Consider the following 15,653-nt stretch of genomic DNA (forward strand, 5'->3'; position numbering starts at 1 on the left):
TTGCTCAAGTGTCACTACGAACTTCATTCTATTGTTTCTCAACCTTGGCAACAACATCATCGAAGGTCCAACATGATTGTAGTTCTACCACATTCCGAATTTCAATGTGCAAACGTTCAAGGTAGTGAGCTACAATTTGTTCTTCAAGCTCAAAGAGATCACACTACAACATTAGATGCTCAAACTTTGCAGTATACAAACTAATAGACAATTATTTTTGTTTGAAATTATGACATTTGATGAAAGAATCTTGCCTCAGGAATATTTCTCTGTAAGCATCTTTCTCATCTTCCCCCAAATCTCTATGCGACTTTTCTTTCATGGGTTGTTTATTTCTTGAGGTGCTACCATCAAATAGATGCATGCTTCTTCAATTTGATTGCTACAATCTTCACCTTCCAATTACATAGCACATCCTTATATTCAAAGACGCCTAAATTAACATTGAAATTTCTAGTAAAAGAAGAAAAATGTCGACGAAGCAATGGATATAAGATCACCACTCCAGATGAATTTGTGATACAAAACAACTCCGTGTTAACCATCCAACAACGATCACAAAGAGATCTAGAACAAAGGCCTAAGATCAAGCAAGCTTTTCCAAGCAAACTAGGGTTTTCATTTATAGAGATGAATCATGTCAGAAACAGAAAAAAAAAAAAACTTTAGGGGGTTGAGAGAGGAGGGTGCACGTACTCTGCACGTGCAGCCCCTCCCCTCTCCCTCTCCGACACGCGATGAGGCGCAAAAAGGATTTTATCTAATCCGAATCGGATTAGATTTGATCATCTTTTAATCTATAAATTAAACCTAATTTTTTTCTCTCCCCTTAATCCCCTCAGCCCCCCCTCCCTCCTCTCTTCGTCCCCTCCTTTGTTTTCTTTTTTTCTCATCGTCGGAGTCGTCGCTGTAGAATTGGATCGCCAGAGCGCCGCCGGAGCAATCAAAGACCACCATACGACTCGCTGGTAAGCCCTCTCCCACCCATAAATTTTAATTAAAGTTTAATAGAGTAAATTATAAATACCTAAATTAGGGATTTCGGCTTCGCTGGCAACTCTCGCCGGCTGGCGGCTTTAGACTGCTGCTGCTCGTGCTCGAGAGCTCCAAGCCATTAGTCTTGCGCCATGGTTGCCTTCTGGAAGAGCCCTCGTGGCTCCAGTCGTCGTCGGCGTCGGAGTCGACCGTCGGTAACGGGTTCTCCTCCACCTAGTGAGGACGACGAAGTAGAAAGAGAGAGAGCCGGTCGTGAACCGCCGTGAGCAGGGTCACCGACAGCCACCTCTCTCCTCGATCCTTCTCTTCCTCGCGTCGGTCGCGGGAAGAGAAGGTTGTAGGTGGGGATCGGGTTTAACCCGAGCCAGCCCTTTTCTATTTAGTTTCGGGTTCGGGTTCGGGTTCAGGTTGAATTTCGGATCCAAAGACCCGACCCGAACCGAACCATTTAAGTGGGTGGGCTGCGGGTTAGCCCGTAGCCCAATCCACTTAGTTTTGGGCTGGGCCTCGGCCGAACCCGATTAATTAAATTTCTTTTTTGGAATGGGCAGGCCAACAGTAACCCAGCCCAATCCAATAGGTAAATTAAACCCATTTTAGTTCTTTTTAGTTTTTAAATTCTAAAAATATTGATATTATTCAAATTAAAAAAAATTATTATTATTTATTATTTAAGGTGGTGATTTTTAATACGTGAGCTAGAGATTTAAGATTTCAGTTGTCTTGCCTAAACTCAGGTGAGTGGGTTCACTCACGTATTTATTTTATTATATTTCGTACTTTTGTTAGACTATGTAAAATTTTCTGTGTGCAAATTATTTATTTCACCCTTACGCGCAAAAATTTAATTATTACAATTTCTGTGTGCAAATCTATTTATTTCATCTGTACATGCAAAAATTTAATTATTATATGTTCTGTGTGCATTTAATCATTATACTCAGTGCATCACCATACTTTGTGCAAATATTAAATTTAGTGAAAAGAAAAATAAGACTAGTATTGGTACAATTAGATAACAGTCCCGGTGTAAATCGCTTGTGATTTTTCGTGCTGACTCAAGTCTATCTGGAAGTCCAGAGGAAAGTCCTAAATTAGATCACTACGGTGACTTTCTTAGGTGACTCTAGCGGAGTTAGGGAACAGTCCTAGGATGAATGAAAAATTTTCTAAGTGACTCTAGCTTCTCTCAACGGTTAGTTGACTAGTTTCAGCTGCGGTTTTGGCCGTTTCGGCCGAAACGGGTGGGAACGGGTCGGATCCGACCCGAATCCGACCCGACCCGGGGGACATCAATAATTGATGTCCCCACCCCCCCCACCTGCCTCTCTCCCTTTTCTCTCTCTCTTTCTCTCTTTTCCTCTCTTTCCTCTCTTTCTCTCTTTTCTTTCTTTCTCTCTTTTCTTTCTTTCTCTCTTTCTCACGGATCTCTTACTCTCTTTCTCACCGGTGACTGAATAGTGAGTAGATCTCCATCTCTCCGGTGATCTCGACCTCCGGCGACGTTATCCGACGACCTCGATCTCCGGCGACCTTCAGTAAGTTTTTTTTTCAGTTTTTTTTTTTTTTCCATTGTGCTACACCTGCAGCAGGTGCTGCTGCTGCATGCTGCACTACAAGGATGATAATATGCGGATGTTTACATCACAGGAGTGGTCTATGAAAATTAAGAATATGAAACCTAAAGATAAATCTTTAGGTGAAACTTTGAAAAATATGGCTCTTGGAAATACATTTTGGGATAATATTACAATTGCCACCGTAGTATTTGAGCCTCTTGTCAAAGTATTAAGACTTGTAGACAGTGATGACAAGTCTGAGATGGGTTTCTTATATGAGGCAATGGACATAGCTAAAGAATCAATAAAAAAAAATGTGGGCCAAAGTTATAGGAAGTGGTGGAAGATGATTGATTCTAGATGGAACAAACAACTACATAGAGATATACACGCTGCTGGTAAGCATGTTTTTAAGTTCTAAGTTTTAATTTACTTTTATTTATGAATATTTAAAAATTTAAATGCTTACAATTTACAAATTTTAAATTTCTATAGGGTATTTTCTTAATCCAAGATTTCAATTCTCTAAAAATGTCAATAATGATAGTGAAGTCTTGTTGGGGGTTAGAAAGGTAATCAGCAAGCTTGAGCCCGATATTCATAAACAAATCCTGTGCGATAAAGAAGTGAGTTATGATTCAATTAAATAATTTTATTATTATTTGTTTCAAGTTTTAACTTTCAATATAATCAATAAGCTAATAATATATTTCTGATTTCAAATGGAGAGATATAGATTGAGAGCTGGGCAATTCAGTACTGCTAAAGTTGCTGCAGCTATATCTCATAACACTCCAGCAGAATGGTGGTCTATTTATGGATGGGAGGAGGCACCAAATTTGACGCCAATAGCAAAGAAGATTTTAGTCAAATTGTGTCTTCATCACAGTGTGAAAGAAATTGGACTACTTTTTCCTTAATCCACACAAAAACACGCAACCGACTGACAATGGAAAGAAATTTAAGAAGAAAGGCAGAAAATGAACAACTGATTGATTTAAATCATGTTTTTGATGAAGAAGACCCCTTGACTCCATGGATCAGAGAAATGGAGGACAGGTTATTAGATGACAGAGATAACCCATGGTTAGATGAAATATTAGGAGAGATCACGACGAGGGCAGAGGCTGGTACGAGTCATAGTCCTGATGATACATATGGTGGTGAGATCGTTCCATCTAAATTTGTTGACGAAAGTCAAGGAGGCATAAGGAGTGAAGACAAAGAAACTGAGGATATATATACATATCAGCGACGTCGTCATGAGATGCATTTTGGTTCCTATGATTATGGTAAAACGAGTATTTATTGTTTGGAGCCATCACAAGATCCATATGCTAGTTATTATCCTCAGTATCCTCAGTATTCTCAGGCACAAGATCCAAATGCTGGTTATTATCCTCCTCAAACGCAAGTCACACAACAAGATCCAAATGCTGGTTATTATCCTCCTCAAACGTAAGTCACACAACAAGATCCATACAATATGACTAGTATGATGGAATCACTTTTTGGAGCATCAGGTCCCAGACATCAATATTTACAAACTTATGGTGATTATGATGATGAAGACTATAGAAATTTACGAGAACCAGCTCGGTATTCAACAAAGTTTTAAATTTTGAGTAAGTTAATACAATTTTTTAAATTTTTAGACTTCATATGTGAGTAATTTTTATTTTCTTATTTTTTGTCATTTTTCTAAATTTTTCTGCATTTTTAAATAATATTTAGAATTTTATATAATTAAAAAATAGTCCGATCCGATACGAACGGCCGATACGGCCAATACGGCCGATACGTATCGTTTTTCTGGACGGCCGATACCGATCCCGATCCCGATCCCGATACTGGGAACCTTGAAAAAGATAGAGTGTATTGATCACATAGTGATACCATCTGATGACCCTAACCGGATCAGCTATGAAGAAAATTTCTGAGCGTCATCTCGAGGTGACTTCTAGTTGATGTGGATCCACACGGTTTAGACCCATTGAGACATATGACAGTATAAATATTGAAAAGATGTTAATATATTGAAACCATGCAAGATTACAAGTTGTGACTCTCTCTATTGTTATCATTGTTATTATTTAAATAGCATGTCTATTGCATATTATTATGGATATTGTTGCTTATAGTTTAATTTTATTCAGCATTAGTATAATTTAAAATTTATTTGGTTTTCGAGTGGATCCCACTCACTGAGCTATAGCTGTTGGCTCATAGATTCTTTTTTTTTTGTTTTTATTTATCTATCTCAAGTAATAGTCAGCAGGGCAACTGAGCGAGATGTACCCGGACACCACCTCTACTTAGGATTCACCTATTCACTTTTTCGCTCTTTTAGATTTTATGCTTTAGATTAGAAGTTTTATTATTTTAGTTTAGAGACTCAAAAACATTAGCATTGTTTTATGTTTATTGCAAGTAGTTTTGAATTTAATAAAACAGATTTTCATTTTATTTATTTATTTTGCCACCGTACACGTAGAAAGTATTAATAAGGCTTCGTGTATCTCAAGCATATTGAGATGCATAGCCGGTCATGATTCCTATTTCGGGTCGTGACAAATCACTCCTACCATTCGAATGGCCTCCCACATGTTCAAATGCTACAAACTTCCCTATCAATACTCAGAACCATACAAAATAGTGTCTTGTAAAGGCAAGAGGTTAAGTAGGTTGGCAGAAGAAAACAATGTATTGAAAAGCGGAAAAGGCGGCCGCCATGGCGGGGCGGCGCACCAACCGCCCCGCCACTCATCCTAGCGCTGGTAGAAGGCGGTCTGCCGCATTGGCGGGCCGCCTGAGCGCTAAAAAGCGCTAGCAGGCCGCGTGGGCCGATAAGGCGGGCTGGCAACTTCGCCCGCCAAACCTGCCTTATCGGGTTTGGCGATAGTGGATCACATTATCCAATATCCACTGAGAAAAACTAACCAAACCATTAACCATTAATATTTCTTCTCTCTCTCTCGCTGCGCCCTCTCTCTCTCACTAAAATCCCTAAATCCCTAAATCCTAATCTCTCTCTCGCTGCGCCATCTCTCTCTTGCTGCGCCCTCTCTCTCAGTGTACCCTCTCTCTCTCGCTGCGCCCTTTTTCTCTCGCTGCGCCCTCTCTCTCGTTGCGCCCTTTCTCTCTCGCTGCGCCCTCTCTCTCACTGCGCCGGCTCTCGCTGCGCCTGCTCTCGCTGTGCCTGCAATCGCTGCAGAGGTATGGGCCCCCTCTCTCACTCTCTCTCTCTCACTCTCTCCTCTCTCTCACTCCTCACATTTTCACTATCTCTCACACCGAAGTAGTTAAATTTTTTTTTTAATTTTCAATTCTGTCTAAAGTAGTTAAATCTTAACACTGTTAGTTACTTAGTGATTATCTGATAATAATGATAATATGTTCGTTAATTAGTTAATGATGGTTAATTATTTAATTCAGAAATTAATTTAGTAATTATCTGATAATAGTTATCTGCTATTCTGCTAATCTGTTGAATACTTGAAATGTTAATTAGTAATCTGTTAATGATTGTTAATTACTTAATTCATAAATTAATTTAGTAACTATCTGATAAGTGATAATATGTTTTTCAGTTTTTCTCTATTTCTTATTACTTAGTTCCTCATTTCTTACTTCTGTCTCTAATTGTCTGATAATATGTTTTCTCTATTTCTTATTTCTTAATTCTTCTAATTAATTCAGAAATTAAGATTATAGATTAAGATTTAATAGTGAGTTAACTTTTAGTGTTAATATGTTTCTAACCTTTCTCTTGAATTAGTGAATTACTGGATTAAGTTATTAAGTATTAACTAGAGAGTAAATTAGTAATCAATAATTAGTAAATAACTAAATATCTTACTATCTGTTTTACTGGAGGAGGTAAAACAGTAATTAATTACTATTTTTAAGTCTGAAATATAAATTATGAATTATCAATCATATTTGTTTTTTGCCCAATTTTATTACAGAATACAGGTAGTCAAATATGACTACTAATTCCTCTCAAACACCGTCTGTGGTTGGGTCAACTTTATCTGAATTTTTTGTGCCTGTTGGCTCCAATGATCTAGGGTGGCAATATGGATACCTTCCAAATAAAATCGATGCCAACACAGTGAAATATAGATTTTGTGGGAAAGTTACTAAGAGAGGAATTAGTAGATTCAAGAAGCATATTACTCATGTTAGAGGTGATATTGCGCCTTGTCCAAAAGCTACAGATGAGGCAAAAAAAGTTATTAAAGAGCATATAGAGGGGAACAAAAGGAGAAAGGAGAATAAATCAAAAGAGGAAACAAAATTGAGAGCAGAAGTAAATATATTTGGAGAAAAGGAAGATCCAGAAATTTTAGAAGTTGGAAGTAAAAGGCCAAGAAGTAGAGGTCCTTTAGACAAATACACATCTATTGATCCAGAAGTTTCAATTAGAGAGCGGGGGAAGATGGTACAGACAAGTATAAAAGATACTTTTGCAAAAAAAAAAGAGATAGAGTGCTAATGTACTTAGCTCATTGGGTTTATAAGTGTGGCATTCCCTTTAATGTCATTCTCGATAAATCATTTCATGTTTTGATGGAAACAGGTTGGTCAAGATGGTCCGGGGTTCAAGCCGACACTATGCATGAGTTACGTGAGCCACTTTTGAAGAAGCAAGTGGCTAAAACAAATGATGATTTGGAGAACCATAGAGCTGCATGGAAGAAAAATGGCTGCTCCATTTTAACTAATACTTGGACAGATCGAAAAGGAAGAAGCATTATGAATTTATGTGTCAATTGTGAGCTGGGGGTTAGTTTTCTACGTTTAGTAGATTATTCTAAAGATTCACATACAGGTGAATACATTCACAATATTGTTGTTGAGGGTATCAAGGAAGTGGGAGAGGAAAATATACTTCAAGTTGTGACTGATAATGCTGCTGCTAATTTAGCAACTGTACGGTTGCTAAAATAAATTATCCTCGTATATATTGGACATCTTGTGCAGCCCACTGTATAGATTTGATGTTAGAGATGATATCAAAGGAAGGAAGGATTAAGGGTTCAATTGAACATAGAAGAGAAATCACTGTGTTCATTTATGGACATCACAAAACATTGAGTTTGATGCATCAGTTTACACTAAAAAGAGAGATTGTGAGACCCGGGGTTACAATATTTGCCACTTCATTTCTCACATTACAGTCTTTTGGAGAAGAAAGAAAAATTAAGGCTTATGTTTACTTCTGATGAATTTTTAAGTTGCAAATGGTCAAAAACTACTAAAGGAAAGAGAGTTTATTCTACTATCCTCAATAACCAATTTTGGAGGCAAGTGTCATTAGCAGTTAAAGTATTCACTCCTTTGGTGAAGCTGCTACGAGTTGTTGATGGTGAAAGAAAGTCACCAATGGGATTCATATATGGCGGATTGAAAGACGTCAAGAAAGAAATAAAGAATATTTTCAATAATAATGAGACATCTTCCAAGCCCTTTTTAGATGCAATTGATCACTCAACAAATGGAAAGCTTGATACATATCTCCACGTTGCTGCATACTACTTAAATCCATACTATTTTTATAGAGATTTGGATGAGATGGAGACTGACTTTAATGTAATGGATGGTGTTCTTAGTTGTATTGAGAACTTTTATCCAGATCAAGCCATTCAAGTTCATATTTTAAATGTGGAGATGAAAGCATATAAAAGGATGCCACTGGGATATTTGGGAGATCACTAGTAAGATTAACAAGAGAAGTTAACAATGATGAATTCAACCCAGGTAATAATTATTAATTAGCATATGTTGTAAAAGTGTAAAATATGTCTTTTACAGTTTTATTCTTTGTATGTTACTAAGTTACTTTTTAATTTTTATGGTTATAGCTCATTGGTGGAGTGTATATGGAGCCGGTGCCCCCTACTTGAAATGTATGCCAGTTAAGATTCTTAATTTAACATATAGCTCCTCAGAATGTGAAAGAAATTGGAGCTCCTTTGAATGGGTAATATATCATTAATCATTGTATTGACTAAGCTAAATTGATGAATTTTATTATCAAATTGATTTAGTCTTTGATTTGATGAATGATGATTTCAGATTCATTCAAAGAAGAGAAATAGATTGGAAGTGAAGAGGCTAAATGATCTTGTTTATGTGCAATTTAATGCAAGAATGAAGGATCGAAAGATAGCGAAAGAGAAGGATCCAGTCGTTTCAAAAGAAAGAAATAATGCAAGGGAATGGTTGGATAATGATCATGTAGAGCAAGAGGTTTCCAGGTGAAGGGTTAACTTGGGAGATGGTGACAGAAGCATCAGGAGCCAAAGAATATTTAAGATCAAGGAGGAGCACTAGATCTACTCAAGCTACTACTAGTAGCACTCCTTCCACTTTTCTAGATGAGCAATTAATTGAGTCGGATGAAGAAACAAATGATGAGGATGATGTTGAGCTAGAATTTGATGATGATTCCGATGATAATCTTTTGGAAGATGAAGTTCCTCCCATAGATTGTGAAGAAGATTAGAAGATGGCCTTTATGTTATAATTGCGAACTTGTTATAAACTTGATAATTTTGAATTTTTGATTATATGTTATTTGTTATGGACCTTATGATTTTGATATGTTTTATCATATTATTTGTTATGACCTATGATTGTAAACTTGTTGCTAGGAACTTATGGTGGTGATAATTTTGAATCTTTGATTATGTATTTATGTTATTATAGTTATGAATTGTGGTTATGTTATTGTGGTTGTGAATTGTGATTATGTTATTATGGTTGTGAATTGTGATTATGTTATTTAGTATTTTATTTTAGAACTTGTTGCTATTTATGTATTTATGTATTTATGTTATTATGGTTGTGAATTGTGATTATGTATATTATATATGTTTATTTATTTATTTATGATCTTTTTATATTAAAAATGCTAGACCGCCTTGTCACCCGCCTTGTCGCCCACCTTCCGCCTAGGCGCCAGGTAGTGGGGTGACCGCCCGCCATCCGCGGCCGCCTTTCAAAATATTGGAAGAAAACAAATATGAAAAGTGATTTAACCGAATATTAAAATTCTATAAGCTCGGTAGCATACTATTGCTCAACGATGGCCATACCAGTGCCAGCACTAACACGTATTTATAATATTTTTAATAAAATTTTTAAGATATTTAGAAATATTTTTGAGTCTTCAACATATCAATCTTTAAGTTTTGGTATATATGTATGTATTAAAAGTTACATTATAGTATTTTATCTTTAGATTATTTTTATAAATAACCTATTTTATTAAAGATTAAAAAAATAATTAAATATAAATATTTCAACATATAATATGATTGAATAGATTCATAAAAACTAATTAATGATTGAACACTTCATAATATGATTGAATACTCTATAATATAATTGAAAATATAATAATATTAAATATAATAATTAAAACTAATATCTAGACGAGGAGGATCAAAGACTTCATTTGTCGACACAAGAATAACACGAGAATGTTGCACTAAATATTGCAAATAATCTTCAAAACTCATCGACTAATAGTATTGTTTATTATAATGTTTCACATAGTCTTCGTACAAATAAATAGAAATTTTATAATTCTCTTATCATATGATATAAATATTGAACATACACGGGAACTGAAGTTGATTTAATAATGATTGATGAGAAAAAAAATTAAAAAAAAAAAAGAGCTCCACATGCCGTGAAGGACGGCACATAGCCATGCCCATTTGCACACACCATGCCAAGTGGCGTGCCACTACAGGTATGCCCATTCTTGCTTTTGCTTATACTTTTGAACTTGCTCTACCATATTATACATTTTCTATTGATACTTTGAAGAATTTGATATGAAAGTTGTCATTCCATGTGAACAAACAAATGTACAACACTAAAGACTTCACAAACAATGCAACAAATAAAATAGTGCAACACATTTGTCATGTATTACTTATTGTTTGCATTTATCATAAGTGATTAGATCCTTATAAGTTATAATATAGCAAAAAAGGTAGGAATCAGGACATGCTGCAATAATATGCTTAAGAGCTCCTTCAAACATACACTCATAATCTCCATAACCATCACTTAATGAGGTGATTGATGCCTTCTCTTACAAATTGACCTAATTGTTCTAAAATGTCAGATTTTGTTAACCCTTGCATTAGGTCACTATTTATACTCGTCTGTGGTTGACAAGATTATTGTTGAAGATTGCACTTATTTGTTATGTCAAAGATCTCTTCAACAATAATGAGATATGAGATTTGCTTTCTTTCTCCATTTTGGGGACTCGAAGATGCACACTGCAAATAGTCATTGGCAACGATGGCCGTGCCATGCCACCATCGACACGGCATGCCCCACCGTGCCAGTGGCACGCGTGCCGATCAGCACGGGGGTGTGCCATTACTGGCATGGCCATCAATAGTCATTGGTACTATCTACTTAGCTAAGAAAATGTGGAATTAAGATAGCTAGTTATGCTTTTAGGGATTTATGTTTGTCTTGACACTTAAAACTGCTAATTCTCAGATATACTAAGTCAAAACATGAAAACAATTACACTAGGCATCTAAATTCCAAAATTTAAGAGCAATAGATGTGCAAGTACTAGAACTTTGGGAGATATAGTGGTATAGAGTATAGAAAATGTCAGCTTATCGTATGGAACAAATGAAATTTCAAAGTTTAAGAGCAGTAAGTATGCAAAGTTCTGGATATACATGTAAAAGGTCAAGTCATTGGCAAAGTACACATTTGATGGGCATAAAAGTGAAAACATAATGCTATTTCAAAATGAAATTAATTCCACAAAAGAGCACAAAAGAGTAAGAAAGTGGAACCTTTTATGAGATTGACTCATAGCTCTAACAACATTGACAAAGATACAAAACATGACTTCAGCAGACAAAGAAGAACTCTCCTTAAGACATGTTATCACCTGTCAGATAATATCCCAAATTAGCCTGTAAAGCTGCAATTCAACTTAAAAGAAGCCACTCCACATTTGTCAAAAAATTAGTTCTATATCATTTTGACCAGCATTATCAAATCCTCAACCATCGAGGTTATATAGATCATCTTAGAAAAATAATAGTGATACAACATCTACATTCTTGTCAATTTTTCAACTATCGAAGAGATAGAAATCATGAAGCACAAATACTCCGTTTACTTTTCTGTACTAGTTACTAATACATTTCGGACCCGTCGATATGTATCAGATATGACTAAAGGAGTATCCAAATTAAAAATTAATAAATTTAATTTTTCGATATAGCTCCAATATGGTGGGATACGGCTCTAATACAACTTTTGAACATCCAGTCCTTTTCTGGCTAATAGATGATATAAAAGATCAATTTTATTTATATATATGACTATTCAATCCTTCATGACATTTTAAGGCTATATTTATTTGATAATGAATTAAACATATAATTACAAAGTAATTTATGATCCAAATTAGTTGCAGATGAATAATTGAATAATGTTTCAATGTTTCACTAATATTTTGATTTTCATATCAACATCTGTAATAAAATTATTCTAAAGTTTTAGACATGTAGATACTAAATATATGACTTTCTTTTCTTTTATCTTATTATTTATGGGATGTAATTATTTTTTACCATATGCTATATTAGTTGGCAATAGATTGAACATATATTATTATTTATTTATTGGCATGTTCATGCCATATCTCATCCTACTTTTAAGAATTTGCCATATCCCCATATTAGTGTCCTCGAATCCTGTATCCGTGCTTTATATGGTAGAAATGAACAGAGATGTTATCAAAGAATCTCCTATAAGTTGAAGCTGAAAATTTTAGTAAAAAGAGACAGAAATCAATCAATCAGATCATAAATTACAGCATGCAGAATGTAAGATTCAAAAAGATGAAAAATGTTAAATTCATAGACCAATGTAATGGTCCTCTAAGAGCTTGTCTTTAACACCTTCCTAGATCTGAGAAATTTTTCTTTAGTATAGAAATTAAACAAGATGGTAGTGCATAGTGCAGGTTTCAAGTAGAAGGATAAATCATTAACCGAAAATTCTCAATTTTTGGAAATCTAAATTCTCTAGAAAGAAAATCTAATCTAAAATCCTCAGTTTCAACTTATAATTTCAATCCCAGAAAACCCAAAGTGTGTGGTCAGGCCACCTTTTTGCAGGCATATCCGAACAAAATATTCAATATCAAGCTAATAACAAGTTGCATAATCTAGTTCGAAGGTCACCTCTTAAAAGTTATTTATAATCACGAATGAATTTTGTGAGCCACACACAAGCTGGGGTGTCGTAGATTCACGGATGGATAATATGTGCATTAATGTCTATGCAGGTATACAGGTGGCAGCATAATTGCTGCACCTCTTTTCTTGTGGTTACAACAGTGACTTACAAAACATTTATGAACCACAGGGCAACTTTGACGATAATGCCAGAAATATTGGAAGGTGAAGGGATATTCCTTTGTTGGTAACAGTGGGCAGGGAATAAGAAGTAAAATATTGTACAGAAGCAATGATATAAAATTTAAGAAATAACTTCTTGGGTGTTATGATACAACAATGCATTTTCCTTTATAATAAGATTTCTCATTTTCAAAATTTTGAGATAGACAGAAAATGAATCTAGACTTTTAGGAAAGAAAACAACCATTTGTTAAATATGCTTAGTTGCTAACATATATTTCTGGTAAAGCAAACTAAATCCAATCACATAAAAGATTACATTCAACATCCAATCAATCACCAATATTAAATAGAAAAATGGAGATAATTACTATTGCAAATCAAGTAATAGATATAAAACTAACAAAGTACAGTTCAACTTCAACATAGTACCTCTAGTAATGAAAATTTGTACTGCAAATGAGGGATCTCCAAAAGAGGCTTCAAAATCCACCAAAAGCATAGGAGAGGATTGCAAAATATATCAAACCAATACTCATAGAATGAGATAAGAACAATGACCATCTGCTAAAGTGAAGATTAACATTAGATATCCGGAGTCTGCTTTCAACAAGACTAAAGGAAAGTGAAAACGTTAATTACAGAGTGTATGTGCAGATAATCTCGTATTCACACAACTTACCCAGTCAACAAATTGAGAGCATCTGATAAACCACTCATGACTTTCGGCATTATGTCCTTCGAGGCATTTCCTTAGAAGCAAGTTTAATTCATAGAAAGAAAGGCAAGCTCCAAAAGCAGGTACAATATGTAAAAACACCTTTTCCAATAGGCCTTTCCTGATATTCTAGGGAATTATGGATCGTTATGGTTGACAGATAACATGCATAAATAAAGTAAATGTAGAAAAAAGATAAAATTAGAACTCCGGCTAGCTTATACTGCAGAACTTGGTCGTGGGTAAAAGAGCTTGATAAACAATAATTAAGATTGTGACTGCAGAAAAGAATTTATTTCGTACTGAAGAGTAAAATTAGTGCCAAATATCAACATTCCAAAATTTGATTTCTGTTTTGGCTTCACCCAAGCCTGAGAAGCATTGCTTTCAGCAGCTGTGGTGGTGCAAGTTATTCTTAGTCCAAGCTTCAGAGGTTACAATAGAAATTAAAGAAATTCATAATAGAAAATTAGGATAAATATTAATTTTTAACAGTTATTTTAAAATGTATTATATTGTTTAGTTTCTTTGTTTATGTGGCTTTTGGTAGTACAATGCTGAATAGCTAGATAAGCACTTTATGGAAATTAATGGATATATACAACCATTAAAAGGCATAGGAAAGGATTAAATTTCCTATTCTCAAAGGCCTTGTTTGATTTAAAGCTAAACCCCGAACTTAATTAATTAGTCTTATTTCTTAGTCTTGACTTTTTGGAGAGTAAATTTAATTAGATTTGAAAAAGATAAAAGATATTTGGTCACTGAACTAGTACAAGTCCCTCAACCAGTTCAGAGTGGTCCCTAAACTCAAAGCAAACAAGGCCAAAAAGCTTCTCTCTCATTTTAGTTTGTTTACGTATTTTTATTTTCAAATTTTTGGGTTAATACACTAGCCTTCCAACGTCTCCACTTGAGACAAACAAGGGGTACCGACTTCCCCCTTCTCTTCTTCTTTTTTACTAACCTCCTACTAGGCTATTTCACCGAGCAAAAAAGGTGGCCTCGTCAAAAGCTTGCGACCGAGTGATACCACTATTATTCTCATCCTTCATGTTGTTGATGACACCCTCCTTCTCTCCGCTGAGAACACATCATGCAACCACAACCTCAAGCATATCGCTCCTGTTCGAGCTTATCGCCCATCTCTTGATCAACCTTGACAAATCCTGCTTAGTTCCCCCCCTCCTCTGGCAAGGCATTAATGCTATAAGACGAGCTGGTCCCTTGAGTTGCACGAAGGCACCTTCCCTATCAAATAACTTTGTTTGCTGCTTAAGCATAGACCTATCTCCACCAATGATTGGCTCCCAATGCTTGACAAAAGTGAGGGGCGACTAACTAATTGGAAGGCCAAAACTCTCTCTGCCAGTCATCCCATCCTAGTCGGCACTAATATAGGAGGCGAAAAGAAATTCTCTCCCCAGTCCCCAAGTATAAGGCATACTTAACCTATGATCTTGTTGCTGCCCCATGTATACACTCACATTTCACTAGAAGAAAAACTCTCCTTGACTTACTGTAAGTCCATATCAATCAATAACACTAATTTCCAAACTTAACTGCTCTAATTCCAAAATTACTACAATTAAGCAAGAGCAAGAAAACATAGCAAGCAGAGCATATTACCAGATTCCAAGAAGCATTATGCTTGGTAAAGAACAGGACCAGGACAGCAACTACAGTGACCACATTCCCTCCAAATCCTAACACCGTACCACATATTAAGGAAAACACATCACAAACGAAGAAAGAGGTACAACCGATCAACTTTCTACCAACAAATGCAACGAAGCAACAATTGAACCAATAAAAAAGACTAGAAAAAGCTTATATATATAAGATATATATCTGCGAAGCATGGCGTGAATCCCTTCCCATCCCACACCTGCAAACCAAGAAAAAGATCCTTCGTTAACTACAATCAGGCCATCACCCTTGCACAACACTATG

At 35.5% G+C, this 15,653-nt stretch overlaps 1 protein-coding gene and 2 long non-coding RNA genes across 6 annotated transcripts in view; 2 read left to right on the forward strand and 1 right to left on the reverse strand.

The window, feature by feature from the left end:
* LOC140799774 (ABC transporter C family member 13) overlaps positions 1-15,653 on the reverse strand; it is a 55,498-nt gene that overhangs the window by 39,563 nt on the left and 282 nt on the right. For 2 of the 3 annotated variants that reach the window (XM_073154233.1, XM_073154232.1), the window contains exons 2-6: positions 15,548-15,588; positions 15,330-15,414; positions 13,665-13,829; positions 13,415-13,549; positions 11,402-11,499 (exon numbers count right to left, since the gene is read on the reverse strand). In XM_073154233.1, coding sequence (XP_073010334.1) covers positions 11,402-11,499; positions 13,415-13,549; positions 13,665-13,829; positions 15,330-15,414; positions 15,548-15,588 — 524 coding nt within the window. The remainder of the gene's footprint in view (positions 1-11,401; positions 11,500-13,414; positions 13,550-13,664; positions 13,830-15,329; positions 15,415-15,547; positions 15,589-15,653) is intronic. The other variant, XM_073154234.1, reaches the window with a different exon arrangement.
* On the forward strand, positions 879-12,949 carry LOC140799775 (uncharacterized). Of its 2 annotated transcripts, XR_012111068.1 has the most exons (3): positions 879-2,953; positions 3,051-5,771; positions 12,910-12,949. It is a non-coding gene; the product is annotated as an uncharacterized lncRNA (long non-coding RNA). The 2 variants fall into 2 exon arrangements; XR_012111069.1 differs by lacking the exon at positions 12,910-12,949 and having other exon boundaries at positions 3,051-8,002.
* On the forward strand, positions 8,147-9,618 carry LOC140799777 (uncharacterized). The gene is made up of 3 exons (XR_012111070.1): positions 8,147-8,318; positions 8,423-8,541; positions 8,637-9,618. It is a non-coding gene; the product is annotated as an uncharacterized lncRNA (long non-coding RNA).

Source organism: Typha latifolia, chromosome 13, assembly GCF_019914945.1.
Source record: "Typha latifolia isolate L0001 chromosome 13, TyphaL0001v2, whole genome shotgun sequence".
Lineage (NCBI taxonomy): Eukaryota > Viridiplantae > Streptophyta > Magnoliopsida > Poales > Typhaceae > Typha > Typha latifolia.